Genomic DNA, 26,883 nt, shown 5'->3' with positions numbered 1-26,883 from the left:
CAAGTTTGAATCAAATCCATTCAGTAATAACAGAGTTTGAGTGAAAGTGCATCAAAACTTTAACCTGAAATTCTAAGTAAAAAGGAGGAATAATTCATGAAAAATTTGTGCAAGAGTTATGCACTTTGTGCCATATGGTGTGGGTGATGATGTTGAACAACTGTTACAAGTTTGAATCAAATCCATTCAGTAATAACAGTGATAGAGTGAAAGTGCATCAAAACTTTAACCTGAAATTCTAAGTAAAAAGGGGGGATAATTCATGAAAAATTGGTGCATGAGTTATGCACCTTGTGTCATATGGTAGGCTGATGATGTTGAACAACTACTTCAAGTCTGAATCAAATTCATTCAATAATAACAGAGATAGAGTGAAAGTGCATCAAAACTTTAACCTGAAATTCTAAGTAAGAAGGGGGAATAATTCATGAAAAATTTGTGCCAGAGTTATGCATCTTGTGTCATATGATGTTGGTGATGATGTTGAACAACTATTTTAAGTTTGAATCAAATCCATTCAGTAATAACTAAAGTGAAAATGCATCCAAACTTTAACTTTAAAATCTAAGTGAAAAGGGTGGATAAATCATGAAATATTGGTTCCAGAGTTATGGCCTTTATGTCAGATGATGTGGGTGATGATGAGGAATAACTATTTCAAGTTTTAATAAAATCCATCTAGTAATTACAGAGATAAGTTGAAAAAAGAGAAAGTGTAAAAAAACTTTAACCAAGGCGGGGACGCGGAAAGACGCTGATGCCAGGTCGAGTAGGATAGCTCTCCTTCTACTTCGTATAGTCGAGCTAAAAATGATATTACAATTATGATGGTTTGAATTTCCTTAAAAACATAAAGCCCTATGTAATCAAGGCTTTGATTTATACTCTATCCTGATTAGCAGGTATACGGTTATTGGATTGATTGGACCTGAAGTTTACCTCAAAGCAGAATGTCAGATTATATTATAACATGTCCCTCTGAACTTGAAGTACGAGGGTTGTCCCAGAAAATCACAAACTTTTCTTATCATTTCAAAAATAAGCAACGCATCAAATAATTATTTTAACTGATGATATTTCAATGTATACAGGACATGACTATAGAGTTCAAAATTAAATACCTCTCATATTATTTGAGTATTCTTTAAATAATGGACGGCAGTCAGTGCTAGTCGGCACACGCTCAGTTTTCCTCCTACAAAAGGAAGCGACTTCCATTTAAACGCATGTAGCTTACCCGATATATATCTCATAGGATTAAAATTTATATCGTCGCTAATGGCAACGTGTGGTGCGTAATTATGTTTCGTTTCTAGTCTTTAACACCACTTGCTTTAAAATGGTGATGTAACTTTGAAAGTAACGGTCGCACGCTCTTTCAGAAATTCCGATGTCGCAGAAAGTATTAATAAAATATTGTGAATGTCGCGGTATGACTCCTTCACAAACAATACGGGAATTGAAAAATTCTGGAGGTCAGGCAAATATTAGCAGGACACTTGTCTTTACATGGCACAAATGTTTTAAGGAAGGTTGGGCGAGTGATTCATAGACAGGGCGACATAATACTTTTTAATACTTTCTGCGCTGCGAACTTATCTATGTCGTAATTTCTGGAAGTGCGCGCGACCGTTACTTTCAAAATTACATCACTGTCTTAACATAAGTGATGTCAAAGACTTGAAATGCAAAATATTTACGCGCCACGCGTTGCCATTAATTACGATATAAATTTTAATCCTGTGAGATGTATATCGGGAAAGTTACATGAAATTAAAAAGAAGCTGCTCCTTTTTGTAGGAGGAAAAGTAAGCGTGCGCCGACTAGCACTGACTGCCGTCTATTATTTAAAACAAGAGTGCCAGAATGTCACAATATATGCCTGTCACAGCAAATTTCTTTACTCTAGCTGCTGTATTGTAAATGAATTTTAATTTTGTGGTTGTTTAGTAATCAATGTAAGTCTTTTGTTAAGTCCACAAAAAAACTCCTTACCTGGTACAGAGACCTTAAAACCCACCTAAAATTTGAAAGTAATTTCTATGTTGTACCACAGAAAAGTCGTCTTGGTTTTTCCCTACGGTCAATTATAAAAAAGTTACAATACTAGAGCTATCACTAAAGGTGATGAATGTACCCCCCGCATGCACTGACACAGTACATTGCAATCTGACGCACACAAGACTGCATAATTATGTGGACTGTATGTATATAGACTGTATGTATACAGTATAGTAACAAAAAACAAAGTCCCATAACTATGCAGAATATTTATCTAAAAGAACGTAACATGCACCATGCACAACTAGGGTTGGTACTGATCACTTGTGTGAAGTTTCATTAAATTGTGTGCAAGGGTTTGGAAGATTAGGCGCACACAAGACTGCATATGCAGACTGTATGTACATGGTATGTTAACAAGAAACAAAGTCCCACAACTCTGCAAGTTTTGTCGTTACTGTTGTTACTGATCATTTGTGTGAAGTTTCATTAAATTGTGTCAAGGGGATGAGGAGAGATGGTGCGCACAAGATTGTGTATATGTAAATAGTTTAGTAACAAAAAACAAAGTCCCGTAACTCTGCAATTTTTTTTTCTGAATGAACCTAACATGCCCCATGCACAACTACTGTTGTTACTGATCACTTGTGTGAAGTTTCATTAAATTGTGTCAAGTGGATGAGGAGAAATGGTGCGCACAAGATTGTGTCTATGTATATAGTATAGTAACAAAAAACAAAGTCCCGTAACTCTGCAAAATTTTTTTCTGAAAGAACCTAACATGCCCCATGCACAACTACTGTTGTTACTGATCACTTGTGTGAAGTTTCATTAAATTGTGTCAAGTGGATGAGGAGAGATGGTGCGCACAAGATTGTGTCTATGTATATAGTATAGTAACAAAAAACAAAGTCCCATAACTCTGCAAGTTTCTTTTCTGAAACAACCTAACATGCCCCATGCACAACTACTGATGTTACTGATCACTTGTGTGAAGTTTCATTAAATTGTGTCAAGGGGATGAGGAGAGATGGTGCGCACAAGATTGTGTATATGTATATAGCTTAGTTACAAAAAACAAAGTCCCGTAACTCTGCAAAAAAAAATTCTGAAAGAACCTAACATGCCCCATGCACAACTACTGTTGTTACTGATCACTTGTGCAAAGTTTCATTAAATTGTGTCAAGTGGATGAGAAGAGATGGTGTGCACAAGATTGTGTCTATGTATATAGTATAGTAACAAAAAACAAAGTCCCATAACTCTGCAAGTTTTTTTTCTGAAACAACCTAACATGCCCCATGCACAACTACTGTTGTTACTGATCACTTGTGTGAAGTTTCATTAAATTGTGTCAAGGGGATGAGGAGAGATGGTGCGCACAAGACTATGTATATGTATATAGTTTAGTAACAAAAAACAAAGTCCCGTAACTCTGCAAATTTTTTTTCTGAAAGAACCTAACATGCCCCATGCACAACTACTGTTGTTACTGATCACTTGTGTGAAGTTTCATTAAATTGTGTCAAGTGGATGAGGAGAGATGGTGTGCACAAGATTGTGTATATGTATATAGTATAGTAACAAAAAACAAAGTCCCATAACTCTGCAAGTTTTTTTTCTGAAACAACCTAACATGCCCCATGCACAACTACTGTTGTTACTGATCACTTGTGCAAAGTTTCATTAAATTGTGTCAAGTGGATGAGGAGAGATGGCGCGCACAAGACTGTGTCTATGTATATAGTATAGTAACAAAAAACAAAGTCCCATAACTCTGCAAGTTTTTTTTCTGAAACAACCTAACATGCCCCATGCACAACTACTGTTGTTGCTGATCACTTGTGCGAAGTTTCATTAAATTATGTCAGGTGGATGAGGAGAGATGGAGCGCACAAGATTGTGTCTATGTATATAGTATAGTTAAACAAAAAACGAAGTCCCATAACTCTGCAAGTTTTTCTTCCGAAACAACCTAACATGCCCCATGCAAAACTACTGTCGTTACTGATCACTTGTGTGAAGTTTCATTAAATTGTGTCAAGGGGATGAGGAGAGATGGTGCGCACAAGATTGTGTCTACGGACGGACAGACGGACGGACAGACAGACAACCTGAAACCAGTATACCCCCTCTTACAACTTTGTTGTCGGGGGGTACAATAAGTTATTTATAGTAACAACTAAGGGAAGTTAATCTTAAAAAAAAAATAAATAAATAAATCCCCCCCAAAAATTGTATGTCCACACAAAAATCTTTACCAGGTAGAGATTGGTCAAAATACACCTCAAAATTGGATGTAGCATGCATATTGTACTACAGAAAAGTGGTCTCGATTTTTCCCTACGACTAGTTATGAAGAAGTTACAATATAAGCTATTTATAGTAACAACTAAGGGAAGCAATTCTAAAGAAAGGAACTGCGCATGACACTTCCTTTCGTGATGGTGTAAAATTGTGCCAAGTTACATCAAAATCCCTCCATGCATGAAGAAGAAATGTTTCTGACAAAGTCATTCTTGTATCTGACCTTTGGCCTCTGTGACCTTGACCTTAGACCTAGGGACCTGGTTCTTGCGCATGACACTCCGCCTCATGGTGGTGAAAATTTGTGACAAGTTATATTAAAATCCCTCTATGCATGAAGAAGAAATGCTCCGGACAAAGTTTTCATTCTTGTATCCTTTGACCTCTAAGTGTGACCTTGACCTTAGACCTAGGGACCTTGTTCTTGCGCATGACACTCTGTCTCATGATGATGAACAATTGTGCCAACTTTCATCAAAATCCCTCCATGCATGAAGAAGATATGCTCTGGACAGTCATCCTTGAATTTGACCTTTGACCTCTAAGTGTGACCTTGACCTTAGACCTAGGGACCTGGTTCTTGCGCCTGACACTCCGCCTCATGATGGTGAACAACTGTGCCAAGTTTCATCAAAATCCCTCCATGCATGTAGAAGATATGCTCCGGACAAAGTCTGTGGATGCCGCCCGCCTGCCCATCCGCCCGCCAGGGGCGTTCCCATAATACGTCCCGTTTTTCAAACGGGCGTATAAAAATACACAAATAATATGACAGATTTTTAATTTTAAACTCTATAGTCCTGTCGAGTATACATTGAAATAACACCAATTGAAATAATTATCTAATGCGTCGCTTATTTTCGAAATAATAAAAAAAGTACGTGATTTTCTGGGACAACCCTCGTATTGAGTTTCATCTGTAACTCATCATGGAACATTAAAGTTTATTAAGCAATAAATAACAAGCAAAGATAAGAAAAATCAACTGATACTGGCTTTTTCTACACATGTTTGTCAATGAAGAGAAGTATCTTAACATTGCAAATAAGGACAGCAGTTATTTAGTATTTCAAATATTCAGGGAAGACTTGAAACAAAGTTTTTTTTCTTATATCCTGCTGAACCTCATCTACAATATTGAAAGATGATACTTACTTCTTTGTTTTTATGGAACCCAACTTGTCCTACATCCATACCAGCTGTTTTTTTGAGATTGTCCCACATTGTGTACACAACATCTACATTGTTCATCTTATTACCTATATATATATACACAATCACTATTAAATTTAACAAATTCATTATTTACCCAACTGTTTACGCTTGTAACATTTATTTTGTTTGGCAAAAACTACAACTAAAACATGATTGATGTAATACAAAATGTAAATGCCTATTTATTTTTCATTCAGCAACATTTGACAACTTATTCTAACATGACCTGATTCATTTTCCTATTAAACAAAGAAGGCTAAAAGATGTGTGCTATTATTCAACAATACGTTTTTCTAACGTCACAAATTATATTGTCATAGAGTCAAACTGCATAGTGGCCCACTGGAAAAGATACCCAACAGAAAACAGACAGATTTTTGATGGATGTCATCAAGGATGTACTTTAAAAACCCTTGGTAACATGTTAGAATCGAAATAATATATCTCATTTAGTGATTTGCTCTCGAATAAAATCATTGTTTGTAGTTCAGATGCATACTATTATATCACTTGGGCTGTGCCCTCGTGATATAATTGCTTTGCATCTGAACTCCAAACAAGGCAGTCTGAAAGACAGCTAAATCCCCCGCCACTGCTATGGATAGTGAAAGGGTAAAACCTTTAATTTTAGCTGTAACCTTGACCTTGATCTGACATGGCTGACTCATGAATTCTGCATAACGTCTTGATGAGGTGATCATTTGACCAAAGTTTCATGAAAATCCTTCAAGGGGTTTAGGAGATACAGAGCTGAAACCTTTGACCTTCAGTTGTGACCTTGACCTTGAGTTGACATGGCTGACTCTTGAGTTCTCGATGAAGTGATCATTTAACCCAAGTTTGATGAAAATCCTTCAAGGGGTTAAGGAGATACAAAGTGGACACCAAATGGAAGGCTCAAACCTTCGACCCTTAGCTGTGACCTTGACCTTGAGCTGGCATGGTTGACTCATAATTTCTGCACATCGTTCTGATGAGGTTATCATTTGACCCAAGTTTTATAAAATTCCTTCAAGGGGTTTAGGAGTATAGAGTGGACACGAAATAGAAGGCTCTAACCTTTGACCTTCAGTTGTGACCTTGACCTTGAGCCGACATGGCTGACTCATAAGTTCTGCACATCGCCTTGATGAGGTGATCCTTTGACCCAAGTTTGATGAAAATCCTTCAAGGGGTTTAGGAGATATAGAGTGGACACAAAATGGAAGGTTCAAACCTTTGACCCTTAGTTGTGACCTTGACCTTGAGCCGTCAGGACTGATTCATGAGTTCTGCACATCGTCTTGATGAGGTGATCATTTGACCCAAGTTTTATAAAATTCCTTCAAGGGGTTTAAGAGATATAGAGCGGACACAAAATGGAAGGCTCAAACCTTTGACCTTGAGTTGTGACCTTGACCTTGAGCCGGCATGGCTGACTCATGGGTTCTGCAAATCGTCTTGATGAGGTGATCATTTGACCAAAGTTTTATAAAATTCCTTCAAGGGGTTTAGGAGATATAGAGCAGACACAAAATGGCAGGCTCAAACCTTTGACCTTGAGTTGTGACCTTGACCTTGAACCGACAAGGCTGACTCATGGGTTCTGCACATCGTCTTGATGAGGTGATCATTTGACCCAAGTTTCATGAAAATCCTTCAAGGGGTTTAGGAGATATGGACTGGACACGATTTTGTTACGGACGGAAGGACGGACGGACGAACGGAAGGACGGACGCAGACCATTCCTATAATCCCTCCGCCACGGCGGGGGATTAACAAAACTTTTATTCAACTTCATATCACAAATGAGATATATTATTTCTAAAACAACTTTACACATAAATCTTACAAATTTTACTTTTAAACTTGAAAAAAAAAATCAATTTTACTTTGAGATCAACTTTACTCTAGAATATTACACTGGAAAACAATGTTCAAATTCTTCAAGTACCCATATGGGGCAGTTAGTGAATGAAAATAACGAGATAATTTAATGTATATAATACAAACATAAAATTTGTAACATCAAAATTATAATTTTTATGACAGCTTTAGGCATACTTGATACCCATTTGTCAATCTCACATCAGACAAGCAGGAGTGTAGAGTGTGGTCGTGAATACAAGCAGGGTTCGAGCTTGCTTCCAGGATTAGGAACCAGCACATCAATTAAACACACTTCCCCTGGCTCATAGAGTAGTCTACGTACATGGACAGAACACTACAAAATAATTTCTACTGATGTGAATGCAGATGTATGGTACCTTGTATACTGTTTGCTTTGACAAGTTGAGCACATTCATCTATCACAGTTTGAGGAACATCATCTAATGTTGTACCCTGTAAACACATACAATACATAATGTTATAACCTGTAAATACATAAAATACATAAACTGATAATTTATACATACAATACATAATGTTGTACCCTGTAAACACATACAACACATAATATGGTACCCTGAAAATAAATACAGTAATTTTGTACCTTGTAAATACAGTTGAATATCGTTACCTCGATATCGGTTAGCTCGATACTCCGGATAGCATGATGCGTTTTAGTCGGTCCCGATTTTTCCCTATTTATTTTAATGTAATTATTTATCATTACCTCGATATGATTAGCTCGATATTTTGTTTAGCTCGATGAGATTTTTCAGTCCCGTCAACTTACCTGTACTGTTTTCACACCTGGTTTCGTCGATATCACAGATTGTCAAAAAATATCAATGCTATTTGTAAGGTGTGAAAATAAACCTGTTGTTGTCCGACGATGTATTTATCATATTCAAGTTAGTTTGTGTGTTTGTTTTGTTTGTTAGTTAATCTTTAATCCAATTTAAATGTTAGGATGTCTGCATTTAATTCCCAATAATTAGTGTTATAAAACACTGTGCAAGCAGGAAAGCTGTTTTCAAATATAACAACTAATTTGTATGAAATATTTTCTGTTTGACGGAGTAAAAATCTGCCATTTAGGACTGAGTAACAATATGCGTATTTAACTGGCAAATTTTCGTTATTGAAGCACAGTCAAAATGACTACTCAACTAGGAACGTTACCGCTGCATACAGACTTGTTTAGGGAAGGAGTAAAAATGCTAATGTTTAAATGTATATTTTAAAAGTCGTATGTATGTATTTAGTTAAGATATTTTATTTGTAAATAAAGTTAAAATCTTATTTACGTTTTATATTATTTATTTCCCCTTTCAAACCCTCTAAAAAGCATTTGATATAATGACAATATAGACGTCCAACACAAGTACAAAGAAGTCTCAGATAGTCGATATCGTTAAGTCGAACTTCGGATACGACGATGCAATTTTTACAGACCCTTGAATATCGAGGTAACGGTATTCGGCTGTACATATAATACATAGTGTTGTACCCTGTAAATACATATAATACATAATGTTGTACGCTGTAAACACATACAATACATAAATACTATACTAACAGGTTATTTACTATTATTCTGTACAATACAGAGATATATTTGGAGCTACCCACCCGCTTAGCTCAGTAGGGAGAGCGTTGGTCTACAGATCGCGGGGTCGCATGTTCGATCCTCGGGCGGGGTGTATGTTCTCCGTGACGATTTGATAAAAGACATAGTGTCTGAAATCATTTGTCCTCCAATTCATGTGGGGAAGTTGGCAGTTACTTGCGGAGAACAGGTTTGTACTGGTACAGAATCCAGGAACACTGGTTAAGTTAACTGCCCGCCATTACATGACTGAAATACTGTTGAAAAACGGCGTTAAACCCAAAACAAACAAACAAACAAATATATTTGGACCAGTACCCTGCTGAGAAAACTATATTGGACGAGCCGCTAGGTGAGTCCAATATGGTTTTTCCAGATGGGTACGAGTCCAAATATATCTTGTATTGTACAGTACAATGTATTAAAAATGATTCATTGAATATTGTATTTCTGCCTTTTCTGTATTTTCCCAGCTTGATATGAGTGCAAAAATATATTATACAGAACAATGTTAGGCCCTAAATAACCTTTTTATTCTATATTTATTTTAACTCATTTAGAAATATAGTCTGTGTCGCATTGTCCGAAAACGTGAGTTTGTGATTTATTCTGCTATATTTTATGAAGTAATGTTTTTTGAAATATATGTAATCCTGATTTCAAGACACATAATCAAACCCTGTACATAGAGCACCTACTGCACCAGATTTACATTCGGAACATTTTCATGTGTTTCCGGCTTTATCGTATGTTTAACATGGGACTCTTGAACCGGCCAAATGCGGAAAAAATACAGGGTATTTTTGTACGCCATGCGTCCCATAGGTAATATATTGTACGGTCACGTGTTGCAAATAAACATTCACGATTGGATAAATAAAACAGATATAGAATAAACAAGTGAATGAAGTATTGCCATGCAATACAAAGTCCCCTACTGGAAGGCACCTAATTTTTTCTACTGCAGTATAACATAATGAACTGATATCTGTCAATGATGTATAAACAATAATTGGGACTACATATACAATATGTTATAACATTTTAAAAAACACACTTGGATTAAAATGTCATATATAAAAAAACCCACAGTTGTTTTTTAAATTGAATTTTTTTGGGTGATTATAAAAATGTTATCATGTAGTTATTTATAGTAACAACAAAGGGAAATTAATCCTTAAAAAAAAAAAAAAAAAAAAAAAAAAAAAAAAAAAAAAAATAATAATAAAAGTCCACAAGAAACTCTTTACCAGGTAGAGATAGGTCAAAATACACCTAAAAATTGGATGTAACATGCATGCTGTACCACAGAAAAGTGGTCTCGATTTTTCTCTACTGCCAGTAATAAAAAAGTTACAATAAAATCTATTTATAGTAACAACAAAGGGATGTAATTCTAAAAACAAGGGTGCCTCATGGTGGTGAACATTTGGTCCAAGTTACATCAAAATCCCTCCATGCATGAAGAAGAAATGTTCCATACAAAGTCATTCTTGAATTTGACCTTTGACTTCTAAATATGACCTGACCTTAGACCTAGGGACCTGGTTCTTGCGCATGACATGTTGTCTCATCCAGGGGAATATTTGTGCCAACTGATATCTAAATCCTGCTTTGCATGACAAAGTTATAGACCGGACAGGAAAAAAATCCTCTTGACCTTTGATCTCAAAGTGTGACCTTGACCTTTAAGCTAGGGTACTGGGTGTTGCGCATGACATGTCGTCTCATCATGGGAAACATTTGTGCCAAGTAATATTAAAATCCCTTCATGGATGGCAGAGTTATGGACGGGACAGGAAAAAAACTCTGTTGACCTTTGACCCCCAATTGTGACCTTGACCTTTGAGCTAGGGGTCCGGGATTTGCGCATGACACATCGTCTCATCATGGGGAACACTTGTGCTAAGTAATATTAAAATCCCTTAATGAATGTCAGAGTTATGGACCGGACACGAAACAGACCCTGTTCATGCTATGTTAACATTTGACTGCTAAGTGTGACCTTGACCTTTGAGCTAGGGTCTGAAAGTTGTGCATGACATATCGTCTTATTATGAGGTACATTTGTGCCAAGTAATATTAAAATCCCTTCATAGATGGGAGAGTTATGGACCGGACAGGAAAAAAACCTTGTTGACCTTTGACCTCCAATTGTGACCTTGACCTTTAAGCTAGGGGTCCAGGTTTTGCGCATGACACGTCGTCTCCTCATGGGGAACATTTGTGCCAAGTAATATTAAAATCTCTTCATGGATGGGAGAGTTATGGACCGGACAGGAAAAAAGCCCTGTTGACCTTTGACCTCCAATTGTGACCTTGACCTTTGAGCTAGGGGTCCGGGATTTGCGCACGACACATCATCTCATCATGGGGAACATTTGTGCCAAGTAATACTAAAATCCCTTCAAGGATGGGAGAGTTGTGGACCGGACAGGAAAAAAGCCCTGTTGACCTTTGACCTCCTATTGTGGCCTTGACCTTTGAGCTAGGGGTCTGGGTTTTGCGCATGACACGTCATCTCATCATGGGGAACATTTGTGCCAAGTAATATTAAAATCCCTTCATGGATGACAGAGTTATGGACCGGACACGAAATTGCGGACGGACGGAATGACGGAATGACGGAATGACGGAAAGACGGAATGACGGAATGACGGAAAAGAGCATTCCTATAGTCCCCAAAACTGGTTTTCAACCAGTAGGGGACTAATAAAGTTACATCCAGACAATACCTTGTACCATGTAAATACATACAATAAATACTGTTGTTAACACATGCAATACCTAACGCTGTATGCTGTAAACGTGTATAATACATAACATTCTACCCTGTCAATACATATAATTCATAACATTTTACTCTGTAAATACATACAATACATCATGTTGTATCTTATAAAAACACATACAATACATAATGTTGTACACTGTCAATACATACAACACATTATGTTGTATCCTGCGAATCAGTAAATACATACAATACATCACGTTGTACACTGTAAATACATACAGTTCATAATGCTCTACATACAATACGTAATGTTGTACACTGTAAAAACATACCATTATATATAAGCAAAAGAAATAGGTACTTACAGGATGAAGTCTTAGATATACATGAGCAGAAGATACTTTGTCAACATGAAACCTGAAAATACATCATGCTGTTCAAATCTTATCACTTACATATTAATATGTAGCACTTTAAGGAATTCTGTAGTATCTTTCTTCAATCCCAAAATATATGAATAGCTGTTTCTGTGGCATAGTGCACACTATTCTGGAAAAACATTATGATACTGAATACCTCCGTCAGATGATGTTTTTATAGTGCATACTATTCAGGAAAAAACATCTACCTTTCTAAATATGTCTTTTATAGCAAACACTATTGAGAAATAACCTATGATTTTAAATTTCTTAGAAGTCAGATGATGTTTTATAGTGCACACTAGAGAAATAAACTCTATGATTCTAAATTTCTTAGAAGTCAGATGATGTTTTTATAGTGCACACTACAGAGAAATAATCTCTATGATTCTAAATTTCTTAGAAGTCAGATATGTTTTATAGTGCACACTACAGTGAAATAACCTCATGACTCTAAATTTCTTAGAAGTCAGATGATGTTTTTATAGTGCACACTACAGAGAAATAATCTCTATGATTCTAAATTTCTTAGAAGTCAGATATGTTTTATAGTGCACACTACAGTGAAATAACCTCATGACTCTAAATTTCTTAGAAGTCAGATGATGTTTTTATAGTGCACACTACAGAGAAATAATCTCTATGATTCTAAATTTCTTAGAAGTCAGATATGTTTTATAGTGCACACTACAGTGAAATAACCTCATGACTCTAAATTTCTTAGAAGTCAGATGATGTTTTTATAGTGCACACTACTGAGAAATAACCTCTATGATTCTAAATTTCTTAGAAGCCAGATGATGTTTTTATAGTGCACACTACTGAGAAAAAACCTCTATGATTCTAAATTTCTTAGTCAGATGATATTTTCTTTGGTTTAATGTTGTTTTTCAACAGTGTTTCAGTGATATCAGCAGTCACCAGCAGTCAGTTAACCTAACCAGTGTTTCTAGATTTGGTACTAGTACCAACTTGCTCTCATGAAGAAACTGTCATCTTTCAAACATAAATCAAAGGTAGAGGGTGTTATATGGTCTTTAACCCTTACCCTGCTAAATTTTGAGAATGAACTTGTCTCTCAATTTGGACAGTACCATTAACTGTTAAAAGGGGTGCTTACCAAAAACATACTGATAGAATAGCGGACAGTGCAGATCTTGATCAGACTGCATGGGTGTGCAGGCTGATCATGATCTACACTGGTCGCAAAGGCAGAACCAATCGTGTCCAGCATGATAAGGGCTAAAACCTATGGGTTAAAACATTGTCTTCAGTCAGTCATGGTAGATATTCACACCTAGGCACTCCTTTCTGCTAAACATCAAATAATCTAGGTTGGCTACAAAGTTTACTAATTTTAAAATACAAACAAGAAGCTAAGTTCAATAAACGCTTGATACCCCCGGTGGCATCCTTGTCGATACAAAGCAACCTACGTCCAAAACGAGGTCAAGTTCAAGGTTAAGGTCAAACTGAGGTCAGGTGATGTCTGAAGATGAGGAATGGTCACAAGTTACATCTGCATTAGTATCAAGTCATTCTAGTAAGGGGGTACTGATGCTAGACGAAACGGTCCTATTTGGTTAACCTCGTACAGACTAACGGACGGACAGGACAATCACTATATGCCTCCCGCATCAGTGGATGCAAGGGGCATAAAAATAAATTATGAAGGGTAATGTACAAATTATATTTCTAAAAGTAATTTTTAAAATTAATTTATTACCAAACATCCTCTGGAAATCCCCAACGTATCAGTTCTTCATCTGAAACAAAAAATTAATCAGTACAAACAGTATATGGTAGTTGTTTTAGGCATTTCAAAAGCTTTGTACTTCTAATAATCAATTCAGATGTGTAATATTGCAGTATTGTCTTTTACATGTATCAGATTTTTTAACAATTCTTATGTTATTTATATCTGAAATGCAATGGATGATTCTATAAATCTGGATACAAATGTATGCTCTAATCTTAAAATAAAAGAAGTCCTGAATAAAATATAGAGGATATTACAGGACATTTTTCGGCTGCAGTGTAATATCTATCTTTCACCGAGCGAACATCAGATGTACATTGTATTCTAAATGTAAACTCTGCTGTTCAACAGTGTATGATATTTTGACCTTATATGTAAAAGAAACAAATTTTCTTTATATTTCATGTCCACTTGCTTTAAACAAATTTTACCCATTTTGTAAATCTGTACCAGAGAAAATTATATTTGATATTTTTCATTTTAAAATTACCAGATGTATTTAATTCTAATATTTTAATAATTCACTGTTAGTTCAATATACATTTACATACTTGTGACTGACTTCTACTTCATGTCAATTAATAGGAATAAAACCAAAAGTAACCATTACTTACTCTCATTTTTGTCCAGGCCCATATACATCACATATGGTGGGGACACAACTGTAATGAAAAACTAGAAACTAGAAATTGCTTTTGAGGAAAGAACATATCTCCCAATAGCGCTTCATTCAAACAGAAGGGCAAATTTATAATATGTAACTAGAGCTGCTTTTGAGAAAAGCGCATGTCTGCCACAACTGCCTAATCATCTGAACAGTAAGTCTGTCTTTATATATATATTTAGTGAGTCTAGATGGACTTGCATGAATGGTTCAGTAATTTTTGGTCATGTGAGTCTAGATGGACTTGTATGAATGGTTCCGTAATTTTTGGTCAAGGGCCATAATTCCGAAGTGCCTGGGCCGATTTGGCTAGTTATCGAACTTGGCCAAGGAGTTATCGGCACGCACATTTTGTTCAAGTTTGGTGAAGATCGGATGAGAAATGTTTGACTTAGGGTGCGGACAAGCTTTGTGACAGACAGACACACAGACTGGAGTAAATCAATATGTCTCCCACACCACTGTGTGGTGGGAGACATAATTAAGGTGGACATATAGTACAAACTGATGACTTTCTGCTTGAACTAGCATGGCTGCTTAGGTTGTGTTCTGCACAAAGATGAGACCAAAGATGCATCATCGTTCCAAATCATTACGGACAAATGTATACAAACAAGAAGGATAAGTTTGATGGTCTATTACGATATTATCCATACGGCAGCTGTTGTCTCTTACTCAGAAATTACTTGCATGGTAGCTTTTTTTACGAAATAACTTTTTAAGCCTTCTCCTAGCCTTACTATGCATATGACTGTTGGGGATGGCTTATTTCATGATCTGATATTTTATTGTTGCCATTCTTCTATGATTAGAAGGCAACAGTCAAAAATTACCACATTGAATCAGTGACATTGTCCTTAAATGTCCTATTATTAGGACTGACCTTCTCTCAAAAAATTCAGCTCTTTACATCATTTAATTGAATCAATTATAACTTGAATAATCCATAATTATATGGCCTACACAATAGATATTTATAGCATATAAGTAAGTGAGGAGAAACGACCCCAGGGTGTAAAGGCCTGGAGGAGTAAAGTTCCATGGTGTATCGTTCCTGAGGTGTAATGTCTTGATACGCTTGCAAATAATTTCTTTGAGACATGGTTGCCATTCAAGAATATGATTTCAGCATGGACAAACTTAAACACATGTCATTAAAAATGCATATCAGTTAAAAAGGGGTTGAAATCACCAAATGCAGTGATGGAACACATTTGTAAAAAAAAAAAATATTTATGATAGATGAACAATAAATGTTCTGCATTAAAGCCTTTTCTTCAGTTAAATATTTTTAACTGCCTCACCAACTAATTCAAATACAACATAAAAGTTTTAAAAGGAAATATGAGCCATGCCATGGGAAAACCAACATAGTGGCTTTGCGACCAGCATGGATCCAGACCAGCCTGCGCATCCGCGCAGTCTGGTCAGGATCCATGCTGTTCGCTAACAGTTTCTCCAATTCCAATAGACTTTAAAGCGAACAGCATGGAGCCTGACCAGACTGCGCGGATGCGCAGGCTGGTCTGGATCCATGCTGGTCGCATACCCACTATGTTGGTTTTCCCATGGCACGGCTCATATATCTATTATAGATATATATAATAATGTCAACTCCTCTCTAGAGTGTTATAGACATGAGGTGTGCGTCAACTTGTTAGTTAAGGTGAAAAAGAGTTCTAAAAGATTGATGGGTCTAACATCAGCTAAGGTGAGAATAGGCCAAAAAAAATGTTAGCCATGGTGAGTGTGATTAGAAAAGAACAAGCATTAAAAGATAATGATAAAAATGTTGCTCTCTGGTCTAGTATTGGATGGTTGCCACAGCCACCTTAAAAGCATCAAGGTCTGGGATGGTAAATATATGGCTAGGCAGGTTATTCCACAATACAACTGAGTGTGGAAAGAATGAAAATTTGTGTTAAAAAAACAACAAATAATGATGTAGCTCTAGGCGAATGTGGTCATTTACCATCATATGTTGACTATTACTAGATTCATAAAATATTGGTGTAAATTGTTGCGAATGGAAAGATACAGATATCCTAGAAATTGCTTTCTGAATGATGCTCAAAGACTTAGATAATGAAGGTAGACAAACATAGGCTTCTGAGATTGGGAAACTCTCTTTAAGTTTGGTTTTGGGTTTGCATGGTTGTCACAAGATATAGGCGATATCAGCTTGTTCATTACTGAATTTAAACTACGGGTATCGGACTGCCTTAAGCAAGACTATAGGCACAATCATATAAATAACTAATCTAGATGTGAACACTATAGAGAGTTTAAATCCCTATTGGATGTAGAATTCTAACTGAAAATGGACCTTCCATTTTACTTATGCAAAAGTTTTGCTAAATTTAGATGTTCAGGTCATAAACTGGGTAATTGAACTTGGTAGACACAATAGGGTCCCCAGAGAAGAAAGACTCTGTACCTATTTTCTTGAGCACCAGATAGTCGTTGTCGAGTATGAGTTTCCTGTGTTCTTTGAATGTGGAAAATATGCACAATCAAGAGACTTCTATCTTGGACAACCTTTGCATAGCACGCTAAATGTGTTCTATGCAAAGATGTCCACTGATAACAAAGCAGAATTGTTTAAAGTATAGTGGACGCAACTTGACCCCGATGGTTGACCTTTGCATTGTAATACATAATGAGGCACAACCTATTATTGAAAAGGAGTGTACGTAAAATACGATCTGCACGAGAAAAATGAAATATAAATTTGTGTAAATATAAATTAGTGTATTCGAAAATTTTAACTGATCAAATGAAAGTACATATACTTTGATACTGCACTGTTTACAAATTAATTCCATATAAATATACACGGATACCCTAAGCACCCTTGATTTCTACAATGAAATAGTCGATATGAATAATCAGCCTAAGGTCAACCATCGCGGTCAAGTTGCGACTACTATATGTATATTTATTCACAATATAATTCAAAATAGCACAATATAATGTTAAAATTGGCATATGAATATGTGTTTTATGTTTAAATATTCCCAAAATGATTTATTGTACGGATGCAATTCTCTATATTATGTAATGTTTATATTGTACATCTTCTTCTTCTTCCAATACTTTACATGGCCCACTCTGGAGCATTGTCGTACAAGTGCAACTTTACAAGGTGGGTGTGAGGCGCAAACATGTGCAGGTTAAAAATGGTAAAATCGCAGGTGTACGTATTTACTGTGGATTACAGACAATGCCCGCCTTGAAATCTTCTATGGTAGTGGCTCCTGTCAGGTGAGCTGGCAGAGTGTTCCATAACCGTATACTGGATGGAAAGAAGGAGTGCCGGTATGAATCTGTTCTGCAGAAGGGGACCATGAATCTTGTGGTGGTAGCCCTGTTGATGGCAGCTGAAGTGTGGTAGTGGGAGGCAGGGTCTATGTCCACAAGGCCGTACACAATACGGTATACCATAATGGCCTTTGCGTACCGTCTACGCTGCAGCAAAGTCTGCCAACCTAGTTGGTTGATCATGTTGCTGGTGCTGCTGGTAGTGTGGTAATCCCCAGTTACAAAGCGCGCAGCTCTTCGCTGCACAGCTTCAAGTGACTGAATACACATCTGAGTGTGGGGATCCCAGGCTGGGGCAGCATATTCCAGTATGGGCCGGACCAGCGACGAATAACATCTATCCTTATGTTACTTGGGCAGCTTTGTAGGTTGCGGCGTAGAAAAGCTAGGCTGTTGTTTGCTTTCATGACCACTGTCTCAACATGTGGTTTCCAGGAAAGGTCCTCAGAAACGGTTACCCCCAAGTATCTTCCAGTGTGTGACTGCGAATCATGTAGTCTGCGCACAGCGGGTTTCTCTTGCGAGAGAACCTGATGACTTCACATTTGCTGGGGTTGAAAGACATTTGCCAGTCCTTTTCCCATTTCTGGAGTCGGTCAAGGTCCTTCTGTAAGGTCAAGGAATCCTGCAAAGTTTTAATCTTCCTGTACAATAGACTGTCATCAGCAAAGAGTCTAGTGATGGAGGAAACTGTTGCTGGCATGTCATTAATGTACAACAGAAAAAGAAGAGGACTGATCACGGACCCCTGAGGGACACCGGAGGTAACAGGTGCAGATGCGGATGACTGGTTCTCAACAACCACTTGTTGGCTCCTACATGTATTATGGGCCGGTGGCATTTCTTTACTAAATAAAAAAGTTGAGTTGAGTTGAGTTTGTAGCAATCAGAGATAACCTGTACTTGTCTGAAGCTATGCTAGAAAATCTAGATGGTATTTGGATTGATGGCAACAAGATGATGGTAGAATTTAAACAAGAGGACCATGATGGTCCTGAATCGCTCACCTCTTCCCACATGACCAAGTTTTGAGTATGACGTCGTTTTTTCTATTATTTGACATAGTGACCTAGTTTTTGAGCTCATGTGACCCAGTTTTGAATTTGACCTAGATATTATCAAGATAAAAATTCTGACCAAATTTCATGAAGATCCATTGAAAAATATGGTCTCTAGAGGGGTCACAAGGTTTTTCTATTATTTGACCTATTGACCTAGTTTTCGAAGGTACGTGACCCTGTTTTGAACTTTACCTAGATATCATCAAGGTGATTTGTTTGTTTTGGGTTTAACGCCGTTTTTCAACAGTATTTCAGTCATGTAACGGCGGGCAGTTAACCTAACCAGTGTTCCTGGATTCTGTACCAGTACAAACCTGTTCTCCGCAAGTAACTGCCAACTTCCCCACATGAATCAGAGGTGGAGGACTAATGATTGCAGACACAATGTCGTTTCTCAAATAGTCACGGAGAACATACGCCCCGCCCGAGGATCGAACTCGCGACCCCGCGATCCGTAGACCGACGCTCTACCTACTGAGCTAAGCGGTCGGGCATCATCAAGGTGAACATTCTCACTAATTTTCATGAAGATCTCATGAAAAATATGGCCTCTAGAGAGGTCACAATGTTTTTCTATTTTTATACCTACTGGCCTAGTTTTTGACCGCACGTGACCCAGTTTCGAAACTGACCTAGATATCATCAAGGTGAACATTCAGATCAATTCTCATGAAGAAACATTGAAAAATATGGCCTCTAGAGAGGTCAAAAGATTTTAATAATTTTAGACCTACTGACCTAGTTTTTGACCGCAGTTGACCCAGTTTCAAACTTGACCTAGATATCATCAAGATGAACATTCAGACCAACTTTCATACAGATCCCATGAAAAGTATGGCCTCTAGAGAGGTCACAAGGTTTTATTATTATTTGACCTATTGACTTAGTTTTTTAAGGCACGTGACCCAGTTTCAAACTTGACCTAGATATCATCAAGGTGAACATTCTGACCAATTTTCATGAAGATCCATTCAAGGGTATGGCCTCTATAGAGGTCACAAGGTTTTTCTATTTCAAGACCTACTGACCTAGTTTTTGATCGCAGTTGACACAGTTTCAAACTTGACCTATATATCATCAAGATAAACATTCAGACCAACTTTCATACAGATCCCATAAAAAATATGGCCTCTAGAGAGGTCACGTTTTTTCATTATTTGACCTACTGACCTACTTTTTAAAGGCACATGACCCACTTTCAAATTTGACCTAGATATCATCAAGATGAACATTCTGACCAATTTTTATAGAGATCCATTCACAAGTATGGCCTCTAGAGAGGTTACAAGGTTTTTCTATTTTTAGACCTACTGACCTAGTTTTTGACCGCACATGACCCTGTTTCAAACTTGGCCTAGATATCATCAAGATGAACATTCAAACCAACTTTAATACAGATCCCATGAAAAATATGGCCTTAAGAGAGGTCACAAGGTTTTTCTATTATTTGACCTACTGACCTAGTTTTTGATGGCACGTGACCCACTTTCGAACTTGACTTAGATATCATCAAGGTTAACATTCAGACCAACTTTCATACAGATCCCATGAAAATTTGGCCTCTAGAGAGGTCACAAGGTTTTTTTTATTATTTGACCTACTGACCAAGTTTTTGATGGCACGTGACCCACTTTCGAACCTGACCTAGATATCATCAAGGTGAACATTCTGACCAATTTTCATGAAGATCTCATGAAATATATGGCCTCTAGAGAGATCACAATGTTTTTCTATTTTTAGAACTACTGACCTAGTTTTTGACTGCACGTGACCCAGTTTCAAACCTGACCTAGATATCATCAAGATGAACATTCAGACCAACTTTCATACAGATCACATGAAAAATATGGCCTTTAGAGAGGTCACAAGATTTTTTTATTATTTGACCTACTGACCTAGTTTTTGACGGCATGTGACACACTTTCGAATTTGACCTAGATATCATCAAGGTAAATATTCTGACCAACTTTCATGAAGATCCATTGAAAAGTATGGCCTCTAGAGAGGTCACAAGGTTTTCTATTTTTAGACCTACTGACCTAGTTTTTATCAGCACGTGACCCAGTTTCGAACTTGATTTAGATATCATCAAGGTGAACATTCTGACCAACTTTCATAAAGATCCCATGAAAAATGTGACCTCTAGAGTGGTCACAAGCAAAAGTTTACAGACGCACGCACAGACGGACGGACGCCGCGCAATCACAAAAGCTCACCTTGTCACTTTGTGACAGGTGAGCTAAAAAAATTACAAGACAGGAATCCAATCTTCTATGTTCAAGGGAACGCCAACCCAGTTTTCCTTGCATTTCTGTAACACTGGCGAGAGGTGAAAAATCACCTGTGACCCATCGAAGTGCACGACGCTGAACCATTTCTATTTTGTGTGTGTTTGCTTGGGTGTACAGGTGCCAGATTGTAGATGCATATTCCAGCTGTGGATGGACAAGAGTTTTGTATGCTAATGTTTTAAAATTTTCATTGGTTGTGATGTTTCGTTTTATGAAGCCAACTAGCTTTACTCATTTGGCTTATTGGGATGACTTATTTTATGATCTGATATTTTTTTGTTGTCATCCCTCTAAGCCATACCCATATCTGCATTTTACTGTTAGGAAAACGAAGACATTAAAAAATAAAAAAAAGTGTTGTAAATTTAGCAGTCTTATTAAAGTTGATTTATTAATTGATTCTACTGATGTAAAAACTTTGGCCTCTGCTACAAGGGATGTCATTCACCAGTTACCCTCATAAATTGCTTGGGACTGGAGTGTGTATCATTTTGTATCATTTTATCAGGGTATGTTGTCATCATGATTCATGTACCATTCGTAAACATGTCTGGTTTGTTAGAGTTAGAGGTGGCTCCGTATTTGGGATGGTACCATCACCCTTACAGAAGCAAGCCTCTGTGGCGTACATGCTGCGTATTTGCTGTGTATATGCCGCGAACACAGTAGTACGCCAGAGGAGTACATTTTACATACACCGCATGCCGCGTACATGCCGTGTACTATTTCGACAAGTACACAACATGTACGCAGGAGGTCACTAGTACACTTCAAGTACGCAGCACAGACTCTGAAAATTTAAGGAGATACACTGCATGTATGCAGGAGGGACTTGTACAAGAAAATAGTACACTGCATGTACACCGCAGATACTTTGAAATTTGTGCAGTACACTTCATATACGCAGGAAAGACTTTTACAATTTCTTTTGGCATTTATACTTGTTTTTTTTTTCTAAGTTAAAGTCTGAAGTAAACTTCATATATGCGGGAGGGACTTGTTTATTTTCTTTTGCTGTTTATACTTTGAATTTTTTTAGGTAAAAGTCTGAAGTACACTTTATGCAGGAAGGATCTGTACATTTTTTTTTTTTTTTTGGAAGCAAGAACTTGATTTCCGAGTAACTTTTATCTTAATAGCATAGAATAGTTCAGATTACCGGTATTCTGAACGTTGAAAATTTGACAAACTATTTGCAATGTTCATTTGTGAAGCTTACATCTTAGTAATTTCTGAGCTGCACCTTGCATGCAGTGTAAAAATATATTCTTTTTCATTTTGAATTAATCCTGGAGCTTTCTAACTTGGATAATTGAAAAGCCTTATTTGAACTTTGTTGCATTACATTTTGTAATACATGAAATAATTACCAAGATAATGCCTCAACAGCGCCCGAATGAGAAGAATTAATAGCTCTCACTGTTATTTGAATACTCTTAAGCAAAACACCATTCTATCATGTTTTATAAAGGCTTTAATGCTCATTATGTTAACTCATTAAGGCCTCACCAAATTAAAAAGTTGTTCATCCGATTTGCCGCTCGATATTTTCAGAACGTTTTTGGCCAATTGCGCTCGCCCCATTGGAAAAAATCAATCCAGAATTTTTTAGTGCACTACTTTTTACGGACGTAAAAGTGTATAAATGCTTATATAATTCCAGTCCTAGATTGTTCTCAGATGGATTTTAATCAAAATAAATACATACTACGCACACGTCTTCTATAATAAATCATAACACTTATATTTAGTTGCATTGAAGTTGTTTCCCCTTGATGCAGTTACGCCATTTTCTTCAAATGTTTACCAAATTACATGCTACAAAAATTGATTTATTTCATTGAAAAGTGGATGAAGAAAAGCATACTAATTTATTTGATAACATCAATCTTCATTATTTTGGTAAGGGTAAATACTTATTGATGCATGTCACTTACCTTTTTTCTGTTTTTTTCTGTCCAAATGATCCGCATTTGCATACGAAAGTTGGTGGGGTAAGGAATTTACATTATCACAGCAGTTTTGCCACAAGAGTACACAGCATGTATGCAGCAGGAGTACACAGCATGTACGCCACAGGACTCGGGCCAGGAGTACACAGCATGTACACCGCAGGAGTACACAGCATGTACGCCGCAGGGGTAGTACACCGCAGGCTCATTTGCATGTGAAAAGTGTATGTGCCGCGTACATGCTGCGTACTATTTCCCACATACTAAATTCCTCCAGTGTACATCCTGTGTACTATGAAGTCCACAGCATGTACGCAGCAAGTAGTACGCGGCAGAGCTCATTTGCATGTCAAAAGTGTACTACAAACGTACTAGCGGTGTATGTGAGGTGTATATCCTGCGTACTATTTAAAGCCCTTGATTTCAGTACACATCATGTACGCATCATATACGCTGTATGTACACAGCAAGAGTACGCAGCAGGTCTTTTTCTTCTGTAAGAACAGTCAACGGTTATCCTCATAAATATTAGAGGTAATCTTTGTCTTTCATTACTATGATACACTCCAAATATGGGAGGGTACCTACTTTTGTATATAAACCTAGGTCAGAACTAGGGAGGGGGATTCTTTACTTTTGGCTCGGACTTTGAAATGACAGATCATAGAAACAAGAAATGAAATATTTTACAGTTATAATAATAAGTGACTTTAGACCAGAGGAATGAGAGAATTATAATTTTGACGACTTAATTTCCATCTTAGACAAAATCTCATAATAAACTAACATTGAAAACTGGATTTGAAGTGTATTTTATCAATGGAGTATAAACCCCCACACCCGAAGCTACGTTTTTCAACACTGGTGGCAGCGACGGGGATGGACTTATACACGTGCTTATAAGAAATTTGGACATATATTTCTATTCAATATATAAAAAATTTGTGGTGACAATTAAGTGACAACCATGGGACCTAAAAAGCAACAAGAAAAAGATTCTGTCACAATTGAAGATGATGATAGCATGAACAATTATTAGCTGAAGTTGAACTTTTGAGACAAAAACTTAAATCGGCAGAAGTTGATAACTTGACCTTAAGTGAGAGACTACGCAAGAATGAACAGGAAAGTACTTTACAAAGAGATGAATTAGTACGCAGTTACCAACAACGAATCAATGACATTTCTATGGAATAAGACAATCAGATAAGAAATTTAGTTAATGAAAGGGACACAGCTTCGTATGAAAACAGCAATACATCAAAGCAGCAAAATCAACAGATGAGAGGCCGTGATAAATACGAGGTTCCTCTACCAAGGCAGATTATCTTTGATGGCAAATCATTCTGGGAGAGTTTTATTCACCCATTTGAAGCTATGGTTGATGTGTACAAGTGGGACAATAGTGAAAGTTTGTTTCGTCTTAAGAACAGTTTACGCGGTGATGCTGCGGAATACGCTTTCAAGCAGCAGGGAGCTGACGAAATGTCAAGTTATGCAAAGATAAAATCATCTATGGCGACGCGATTTCAGGAAAAGTGCTCCACTTCCTCCTATCTAGTTGAGTTAGAAAATCGGAAATACAACAGGGAAAAAGAATCATTGGCTGAATATGTGGCAGAGGTTAAGAGGCTGGTAATAAAAGGTTACCCCACAGCAAACAACGAAACGAGGGAAACGATAAACCTTCGGCATTTTCTTAAGGGACTTCAGGATTCTCAGGCGGCTTTGTTCATTGGGATGCAGGACCCAAAAACTATCGATCAGGCAAGAGAATTGCTCGACAACTATTCCAGCATCAGAGATGACGTGAGAGGGGCGAGAATTAGGAGCATAGACACGGGCAAGGAACCTTATGTAACAGAAGCAAGACTACAAGAATTCGGTACGGATCTGAAATCCAACATTGGCAAAAAGATTGGTCATCTCGCGAACCAGTTGAATGTTAAAAGTAGTAGATCAGCCTCGGATCGTAAAGTAAATCAGCACCCAAGAAAAGATGTGCAGTGTTTTAGATGTCAGCAATTTGGTCACTATGTGGACGAGTGTAAGGCAAACCTTCAGGAAGATAACAAATCGGAAAACTAGCTTCGACCAAGCCTAACGGCCCAGACTTGGAGTGTTGTAAATTTAGCAGTCTTATTAAAGTTGATTTATTAATTGATTCTACTGCTGTAAAAACTTTGGCCTCTGCTACTAGAGATGACATTCACCAGTTACCCTCATAAATTGCTTGGGACTGGAGTGTGTATCATTTTGTATCATTTTATCAGGGTATGTTGTCATCATGTACCATTCGTAAACATGTCTGGTTTGTTAGAGTTAAAGGTGGCTCCGTATTTGGGATGGTACCATCAGTCAACGGTTATCCTCATAAATATTAGAGGTAATCTTTGTCTTTCATTACTATGATACACTCCAAATATGGGAGGGTACCTGCTTTTATATATAAACCTAGGTCAGAACTAGGGAGGGGGATTCTTTACTTTTGGCTCGAACTTTGAAAATGACAGATCATAGAAACAAGAAATGAAATATTTTACAGTTATAATAATAAGTAACTTTACACCAGAGGAATGAGAGAATTATAATTTTGACGACTTTATTTCCATCTTAGACAAAATCTCATAATAAACTAACATTGAAAACTGGATTTGAAGTGTATTTTATCAATGGAGTATAAACCCCCACACCCAAAGCTACGTTTTTCAACAAAAGTAATAATATACTGGTCATACTTACTTGCTTTAATAAATTAAACATTAATAATATTCATGTAGAAACTTCAAACGGGTTGAATTTAATTCATAATTTTAAATAAGAGACTTTAATCTTCGAAAAGATGCAAGGAGATATCTACCCTGACACCGGTTTCAATAAACAACAGACTGCCGATTTCACTAAATTGCAGAAACAAAACACAAAATATATATTCATAAAATGTTAGCGAGGCAAATTTATGCTTTAATGTCAACATAGATTCATTTTCAGAGATGTCATCATTACAAAAACTTTGTACAAGTACCAGAAAACCTTCCCAAAGGATTTCAATTGGGGATTTCCTAACAGAAATATGCAGAATAAGTTTGGACATGATGGAGACAGCGACAGTCAAAAGTTATCACGCTGTCCCGAAACGTCCTATTATTTGGACTAAAAGTTCAGATTGTTTTATATTTGTGACTGGCAATCTAAACAAGTGGGAATATTGCCCATATGAAAAAATTATCTCAATATTGCCTAGATTCGCGTCAAATTAGTTGGACTAAACTAGAAGCCAACAGATTTGTTAGCATGATGTTCTCTAAAGAGATCTATTAACTCTGATCAGATTTTAGTACTACTGTATATGAAATATGGAATGATTCATTTAGGGTCCCATAAGGTTTAAAGACTTCACAAGCCCACATATCCGAAACTGTAATACCCGAAACCATAAAACACGTGAAGTGTAAAAATTCATGGCACTGCACATGAAAAGAAGATACATTAAACACTTTATTTGATAAAGTATATTTAACCATACTTACTGTTACATGTGAAAAAGAAAACCATTGTTACATTTGAAAAATAAAAGGAAAAATGTTGCGCAATGTGTTGTTTTTTGTTTATCTTTCAGACGCTTGCGGCTGAAGTTTAATTCCATCTTCGTGTAAAATGACTCCGTTTGGGTGACGAAGA

At 36.9% G+C, this 26,883-nt stretch overlaps 1 protein-coding gene across 1 annotated transcript in view; it reads right to left on the bottom strand.

Moving 5' to 3' along the window:
* LOC123525157 (coiled-coil domain-containing protein 25-like) overlaps positions 1-26,883 on the bottom strand; it is a 41,481-nt gene extending 14,598 nt beyond the window's left edge. Inside the window, exons 1-6 of the mRNA XM_045303955.2 lie at positions 26,733-26,883; positions 14,528-14,575; positions 13,881-13,920; positions 12,101-12,152; positions 7,770-7,845; positions 5,464-5,567 (exon numbers count right to left, since the gene is read on the bottom strand). Of these exons, the coding sequence (XP_045159890.1) occupies positions 5,464-5,567; positions 7,770-7,845; positions 12,101-12,152; positions 13,881-13,920; positions 14,528-14,575; positions 26,733-26,757 (345 nt within the window). The 5' untranslated portion in view covers positions 26,758-26,883. The remainder of the gene's footprint in view (positions 1-5,463; positions 5,568-7,769; positions 7,846-12,100; positions 12,153-13,880; positions 13,921-14,527; positions 14,576-26,732) is intronic.

Source organism: Mercenaria mercenaria, chromosome 3 (assembly GCF_021730395.1).
Source record: "Mercenaria mercenaria strain notata chromosome 3, MADL_Memer_1, whole genome shotgun sequence".
NCBI lineage: Eukaryota > Metazoa > Mollusca > Bivalvia > Venerida > Veneridae > Mercenaria > Mercenaria mercenaria.
This window is presented reverse-complemented; position numbering and strand designations above follow the sequence as displayed.